The 8,457-nt window shown below is 36.9% G+C and overlaps 1 protein-coding gene across 1 annotated transcript; it reads right to left on the bottom strand.

Moving 5' to 3' along the window:
* Window positions 1–1,138: 1,138 nt before the first annotated feature.
* Window positions 1,139–8,409, bottom strand: LOC139949272 (co-chaperone protein daf-41-like). Its single transcript, XM_071947668.1, has 6 exons — window positions 8,254–8,409; window positions 6,627–6,816; window positions 6,098–6,199; window positions 5,004–5,084; window positions 4,156–4,240; window positions 1,139–3,131 (listed from the first exon to the last, which is right to left on the bottom strand). The coding sequence occupies exons 1-6, from the start codon at window positions 8,271–8,273 to the stop codon at window positions 3,112–3,114; spliced, it is 498 nt and encodes a 165-aa protein (XP_071803769.1). The 5' UTR covers window positions 8,274–8,409; the 3' UTR covers window positions 1,139–3,111.
* Window positions 8,410–8,457: the final 48 nt, after the last annotated feature.

The following is an 8,457-nucleotide window of genomic DNA, read 5'->3' as shown; positions in this document are numbered from 1 at the left end:
GGTGTATGTTCCATACATCTTCATTCATAGTGATTAGGCGTTCATGTCCCTGGGCATCTTGGTGCATACTCTGTGCCATCTAAACAACAGTTTGTAATAATAAATAACACATAATAATCTGATTGTCTATGGTTCTTCTGAACAAACTTTGAAAATAATAATCGTTTTGGAATACAGCGCTTCTCTATCACACCTTTCTCAATATTGTCTCAAGCAAATAAAACAGTTTCTTGTACCTATAACTCCATTCTAAATTAACTCTAGTTTAACAACACAGTTTTTTGGTGGGAATTATTCACACAAAATGCAATGAAAATATATCAGTTATAGTCAATAAATAAGTTGTTTAACTTACAGTCAATCCATTGGTGGTTCTGCCCGCCGAATATCTGGTTCAGATGTTATGGTGACAAATTTCTCCCCGCTGTGCTTTGCTTTTGGTTTAATGGCTCATGATTTGCATAGAGTGCCGACACAACTCCATCTTAGGCATTGCTGGCACATCATGAATTCAAGGTGGAAGTGCAGAGTGGCTGGGCAGTGTGACCTTACTTCTCTTGCTTGATCTCTCTGGTCAACATCCTAAACTTGGAATGTTCTTCTGGCTGTTAAACTACTTTGCCTAATCACCTTGGATACTTCACTGAACTAGTGTTACATAACCAAACATATATATACCTTTCAATACCTGTGATTAAAAAAAGAACAAGGGAATGTCTAAACCTCTACACTCCAGTAAACCTAATCAATGTCAACCTCAAAGGAACTATTAAGAATAACCTGAAACTTTAAGGCACATTACTTGATCAAAAACCTGATCTACAAAAGGTATCAAAACCTTTTTAAGTTGGCATCCTGAATGTTTGAAAGGTTCATTATGTGCTATGGATAGGGAACAGTATAGCATGGGAAGAATTAACGCAATGCAATGCACCAAACAATGATTACTTCAGTGTTACACTTGTATTTCAGTTTTGCACTTCCAGTTTTATTCCGATTGTACCAATGAATGTAGCAGGTGTATTGATATTACATTAACATTTTGCAATTTAATCAAAAGAAATCTTTTTATGAATAAGACATGAAGGTTTGCATGGTGGAAAGATGATATTGTAAGAATTTGCAATGATACAGTGTGATTAATAATCTCTTTTATGAGTCCTGATGACAACAAAGCTTACTGTCTGACAGAACCTACCGTCTGACAAAATGTGCAGACCCTACTGTCCAAAAGAGCATACTGTCTGAAATGTTGCTGTTATCGCAAATTCTCACACTATAGTCTTGAAAGCAACATGCTTACACTAAAAGTTGGTAATGAAATTTAGTTTCATATTTAAGGGATGAAGCTGGAGCAGCATTTGGATATTTCACTTATTAGCAGGTCTGCATCTACATCGGAATCAATATTATCTCAAGTTGGAATAGTTCTGATGCAATCACGTCATACACGCTACATGAAACAGAGAACGACCATTTAATGGCCACTGGGTAAATTAACGTACTAGTAAAACATAAAGCATTGCTGTATGTCATGATTCAAGCATACTGGTAGTCTTAATGCAAGACGTTCTTGTCAAGTTGGTCAATAGACCCCATACACTCAATGCTACACGCGTCACGTCTATTCCACCGATAGATGGCGTTTCTGTAAGCAAGGATCTCGTTTTGAGTGTTGTGTGGTGGGGTGATCTATCATTTCATAATAATGCGCATGGTAAGGAGAAGTGGAGCGGGGAACGTGATAGTTAAGTGATAGTGAATAACAACGTCTTGCACCAAGACTAGCATAATGGTTGCTTTAAGATGGACTTGTAGTGATTGGTGGGAAGGAACAGTATTGAGTCTTATCTTGTTTGGTACATTACAAAATATCTACTTCATCATTATCATTATTAAAATGAAAAACAAATGCATTGCATTAAAAAATAATACACAAATAGAAAAATGCATAATGTACAACATCCCAGGAGAGCAGTGGGTTGGATTGTGCTGTAATACAATTAGCTTCCCAGGTTGACCGGGGAATTATCGTTTCTACCACTCGCCAAAGTATGCTCCACCCTATTTCATTTGTCGTTTGTCTTGAATTACTGTAGCCTCTGTATCCCAAACAAATACAGGCATGATATTTGGTCCTTGGAAAAAGGTAGGAATATTTGATAAAGGACACTGGCTGAGCTACAATGCACATGTAAACATGGTGTAAGCTCTTCTTGTAAACAGGTCGGGCTATTTAATCACAATTTTCCATGTCTTTCCCAAAGGCAAAACAACAATCGCAAAACAGACTAAAGTAGTTTGAATATCATGCCTGCAAATAAAACACCTGCACAGTTTGATATCTTAACATGACTAGTGTCTTTAATTTGTCACACTATATCATATATTGGAATGGGAAGTAATTACTTTGTATCAGGAATACAATATTGGCTGTTACTCATTTAAACCATGGCTTCTTGTACACGTAAAATGCAATGTCATTTTGAATAAGAATCCACATTAATTTGTTCCCACTAAAAAAAAAAACTACTAAATTTAAAAAAAAACTTTATTGTGGAAAGTGCTTGCCCAAATGTGTGTCTTTTTTAGAAGTGATTTATGTACACCAAATATTGCTAGCAATTCACTCTGGTGAAGTATCAATCGATGAATACCAATTGAGATCAGAAGAGCGCGGCCCAATTTCATAAAGGTGTTAAGCAGAAAAAAAAAATTGCTCATTGCTGAGTAAACATTTAGTGGGGCACCAGTTGCAGCAATGTAAATAGATTTCTAGCTGGTAACCAGTTTCTCTTCTGCGAGATTAGTCTGTGCTAAGCAATTTTGTATGCTTATGGGTTTTATGAAATTGGGCCCTGGACTATACACAACAATTATGGAGTCTTATGATTTAAAGGAGCTATTTCTATGCACTTATTTGGCCTAAATTTAAATCCTCCCGGGATATTGACGCAATGAGAAATTGTATGAGATGAATGATGGCTCGTGGTTGGTGACTGCCACCCAGGATAGTAGAATAAAGGATGTAGTTTGGAGCTTCATATAATGATGAAATTAATCAAGACAGCTCTCCTGGGTTCCGATGCTTCACTCTCGTCACTCTGGAATCTATTCTAAATCCGGTAACTCTGTTCAATAAAAAACAAATAAACAATATTCATATTAATAATATAACTAATTAACCGTTTTAACATAGCGCATATCACCGTGGGGTCCCTATGTGATGTCAGTGTTTTCCTACAATGCGATGTGGAGCTACGTGTTGAAGTATGAGACCAATTCTTTTACATATTCTATGTAATTGTTTGCAAGGTGCTGTGGTATAATATGCTGCCAATCCAACCAGAAACACCGGGGTGAACAATTTCTGTTTTCAGTAAATGCACTGGGTTTGTTTACGTCTGTTACACAACGTCCCAACCAAAGGAAGAAGCATCATGGTAAAGTGCCTTGCTTAAAGGCAGTGGACACTATTGGTAATTACTCAAAATAATTATTGCCATAAAACCTTACTTGGTAACGAGTAATAGGGAGAGGTTGATGGTATAAAACATTGTGAGAAACAGCTCCCTCTGAAGTGACCTAGTTTTGGTGAAAGAAGTAATTTTCTACGAATTTGATTTCGAGACCTCAAGTTTAGAACTCGAGGTCTCGAAATCAAGCATCTGAAAGCACACAACTTCGTGTGACAAGGGTGTTTTTTTTCTTTCATAGTTATCTCGCAGCACCGACGACCGATCGTGCTCAAATTTTCACAGGTTTGTTATTTTATGCATATGTTGAGATACACCAAGTGAGGAGACTGGTCTTTGACAAATACCAATAGTGTCCACTGGCTTTAAGGACACTAGTGTCATGACTGGGACACCAACCCACACTCTACAGAAACACCAGAGCTTGAGTTTGATTCTCTTATCTGCTGTGCCAGGACATGCTGTTTATAAATTAATCTATCAACTCAAAAAATGTATTATTCATATCTGAATGGAAACAAAATACGAGTATTTTAAACAAGTAGGTTGCCCAGTTTTTAGTAGCTCACAGGTCAAGTTGAGAGGTGGTGTTTCCTAGCCTGTAGCATTTTTTACTCGACAGTGTATGCTGGGATAGTGTTAGGGGCGTGTAAGATTTATGATTTGTAATGATACCAACCTTCATCATCACTGTCTTCTTGTTCATCATCTAAACCTCCTAACATTTCTTCTTGTGGTACACCTCCTCCCATCTTCTTCATCATCTACATCACAATCAAACAAAAGGCCATTAGTCTGCTATATTTGAACAGTTCCAGGTATTTATATTGGCCCTTGAAAACAAGAATGACCTTTTTGTATTGAGTACCCGGGCTGTCTATATGGTAGAGGCTTTTATAGTCTCTTCATGCCATTATTAAAACTTGTTTCTACTGACGATAACTAGGGAAAGGTATAGTCAAAACGTTGAGACCAATCAGGAATTCACAGCACGGTAGTGAATTCTCCAGAAATCTGAAATCTACTCCACATTAGCAGAAAAATAAAGCAAGACAAGTTAGTTCTCAAAAGAGCATAATCTGCCTGGCAAGTAGCTACACACACACGGTGTTACTGCAAACCAAATATATATTGATACTTCACCACACCATGCCTCAAAACCCATTTTCTAAGGGCCAAGAAATCAGAATTAAGAAGGAATAATTTCATGCCTGCAGTCTGCATATTATTGTGACTAGTTTTCATGACAAGTATTTGTTCCACCAGACTAGTAACTAGATTCAGCTCAGGGCCCACTTTCATAGAGCTGCTTAAGCACAAACAGTAGCTTAGCACAACAAAATTATGCTTACTAGAATAAGGTTACAGCCCAAATACCATGTCACATGTACAATTTGTGACTGGTATCCTGCTCAACATTTCTGCATATAGCAGAACATTGGTTAAGCAGCTCTATGAAATTGGGTTCTGATGAATCTATTCATGTAACCAAAGAAACATTTTAATGAGAGAATAAACTATTCTTACATCTTCAAAGCTGCCGTCTTCTTCTACATCTGAATCGTCTTCATCTTTCCATCTACTGAAGTCTACTTTCAGCCAGTGTTGCTGAACAAAATAGAAACAAAAAGATACATCACACTTCCAAGGAAACTACAAGGAAAACTGCATGCATTCACAGATTTTAAATTCACAAGCTCTAATATAGCACATTTTACAATAACCATATCAAAGTGCTTTACATTTGTGCCCTGGTCATTGGGCAAATAACATCCCTTTTAAATGTTTCTCAGCTCCATTGGGAGTATACAACCCCAAGCAACCGTAGGCTTTTTAAAACACAATGTCAACCTCTACCCACTTATACCCCTGGGTGAAGAGAAGCAATACAGAGTAGTGTCACGAACGCGACTCAAAACCACACTCAAATGACTAAACCACCAGAACTTGAATTTGATGCTCTAAACCAATCTGCCATGACATCCTACAGTTTACATATAAACAGCATTATTCTCTTGCAACTTCGATGACCAATTGAGTCAACATTTTCGCAGATTTGTTATTTTATGCATACATGTATGCTAGGATACACCAAGTGAGAATACCGGTCCTTGACTATTACCAAATGTGTCCAGTGCCTTTAACCCTCCTACTGATACACCATTCAAAACCATTCAAAATTCACTTATGGTTACAACCCCATTGTTTTTGTACACACAAGGCAGTACCATTTGAGCAGTGTTGATGATAAGCTGTACTAGCACTCAAAACCATTCAGATGGTTTAGAGCCTGTAGTGTCTATGACATAGTGTATGGTAACCTCATAGTCAGGGACAGATTGGTCACCCCCACACCGCCTGGTATCACTCAGTCATGACATCCTTGATGCACCACTTAAAACAATCCTCATAGTATTCTGTACCAGCTGCACCACCATTCAAAACCATTTGGGGAACCACTTGTGTGCACAGCTATCATACCATTCAAAACCATTCACTTCAAATGGTGTACCAACTTGTTACAAAAAGGCACCGATTGTAAGAGGGAGCAATATATGATTAGACATGTGTGGTATACTCAGACACTTATTGTTTTAGTTGACTATTGATCGACTTCTTACCTTGTCTTTTGATTCACAAAGTCTAGGCCAGAAAGGCGTTCCAGGTTCTTTCTTTTTCAGAGCCAATGTGAGTTCTCTGCCTGTTGGCATTTTTCTTAAACTCTGATGAAATAAATTGAGGATTAAATTTAAGTGAATCTCAAGACAATTACAAGCCTAAGAAGAAAAATTACAATTTGGTTGAATGATCATTTTATAAATCTTGGAAGTGGTGTATGCAAAAAGAAAAATTAACCCATTTTGACACACAACTAAAAATGAGCTTATCAAAGGAAATACACTACTGCATTTTTAATCCAAACAGAAAGTATTTATTTCATTTTTTTTTTAAATGTTATTTGAGTTGCTGATTTTATTTTCTGTATTTTATTATTCTTTATGTTTGTAATATAGTGTGACAATTTAGTTTAACCTTCTTTTTAATCGATGGCTTAATTACATTTTTCCTGATTAAAAACCCCTAACAATCGTTAATATCTTTTACAAATAAAAAATCTCTACTTCCTTCTTTTATTAACAAAATACTTACTTTAGAGTCAACTTCTTTGAAAAACTTAAAATCGAGCTCATACACAAGGTGCTCATGGCCACCTTTACAGTGAAAGAAAAGTCTGTTATCCTCCACTTCAACTCGCTGTTCTTTCTCAATATCTTCTACATTGATTGTAATAATCACAGTGTCTGCTCTCTGAGCCCACTTACACGGGGGGTGCTGTACTCTGAAATATACAGACAAATCACATATTATTATCAACTACTTAGTCCTCTACCCAAACACTTTTTAGGTGATTGAAACTGAAACAAATGTTTACATTGTGAGACACTTTTCATAACTTTTTAACTTTCGTGATTTTAATTATTGGCTGGTCCATTTGAGTGGTTTCTATTTTAAGAAATCCTTTTATGCTCTTAGGTTATTGACGTCTATTGTTTGGTGATATTGAATTTGTACAGCACCTTGGGGCCCAGTCATGCTTTATAAGCATTATTTATTATTATTAATTTTGTATTTCTATTAAACAAAAACTATCACCAGCCCTCATCCTCCGATCTCACAAATTCTTTACTACTCAATTGTTACAACATTTTATTTAAATAGCTTCCAAAAGGGTACAAAATTCATCATTTCTTAATTACTAATAGTAATAAATAATAGGGATGAACATCTTAATCGTTGTTTTGGAAACCTGACATCAACTATGATTCAAGTTTAAAAAACAACATCTCACCAAGTTTTACTTTAACCAACGAATTACAAATGTTATCACACATAGGTGTTAGTTAATCCATTGAGAAAGTACCTTTCTCAATGGTTGATCCTAATATTAATAAAATTACACCCTGAAGAAGTATGAAAACTACCTTTGTTTTTTTAGCATGCACTTTGCTGAGAGACTGATACTTTTAATACCATATTTAGGGGGTCTACTACTACTATACTAAAACACTAGTCTAATAATAGTACTTGAGTTAAAACGCTTTGAAAGATTGAGAAAAAAATACAGACCCTGTTGGTTGGCAAACACCATAGAGTTGTGCACTAAGCAGACGTGCAATCGTGTGTGCGTCACGCAACCATTAGCCGTGTACAAAACAGCACGATTTTCCCTCGTTTTGCCAACCAAAACGTTAGTGTGCACGCGCTATGTGCAATTTACATATTTCATGGGAAGGGTCTATTCTATTCAGTTCCTGCATATAAACATACAGCTACACTTCAATCAATTCAAGTTCAAGTTACTACATCAGTGGATGTTGCTCAATTTTGGGGGGATTTCCCAAGCCACAAAACACACAAGTCCTACTACCTACAGTACAGGCTGCACTACACAAAACATGCTACTGCTGCAGTCATGACCTATCCACAAACAACCCTTTGTGGGGCTCGCTGTGGCACTTTATGTAGTACTAGGTAGTTCCGTTTCGTTCGTACCGACTGTGTCAACTATCGAGTACGAACGTTCAGCCAGACGTTTGTTTGATTGTCTTTTTTAAACCAAAATGAACAATGGAAATTACACCCTGAATACGACACACAATATAAATTTATGCAAAGAGACAAAGCATAACTACATGCGATGAGATGGTTAGATTTAAATAATTATTTCTACCCCAGATAATCCTGAAAACCCCAAATAATCGTGAAGAATAACTACCTGGCTGTGGAGGCATCCATGTTGGTTTTTGCTAGATTATTCGTTTGGCAAGCCAAGCAGCATGCAATGCATGTGTTCGTCCCAACTCTAGAATTGTCCCAACTTGAGCGTTACAGTTGGGGCGGAGAACTACAGCTGGGAGCCAGAGATCTGTAACCAACTACTAGTCTTGTCTCGTGTTAATTTGTCGCAATTTTCCAACTA

The sequence above is a fragment of the Asterias amurensis genome, chromosome 16, assembly GCF_032118995.1.
Source record: "Asterias amurensis chromosome 16, ASM3211899v1".
In the NCBI taxonomy this organism is placed as follows: domain Eukaryota; kingdom Metazoa; phylum Echinodermata; class Asteroidea; order Forcipulatida; family Asteriidae; genus Asterias; species Asterias amurensis.
The sequence above is the reverse complement of the archived record's forward strand: the minus strand, read 5'-3'. Positions and strand labels throughout refer to the sequence as shown.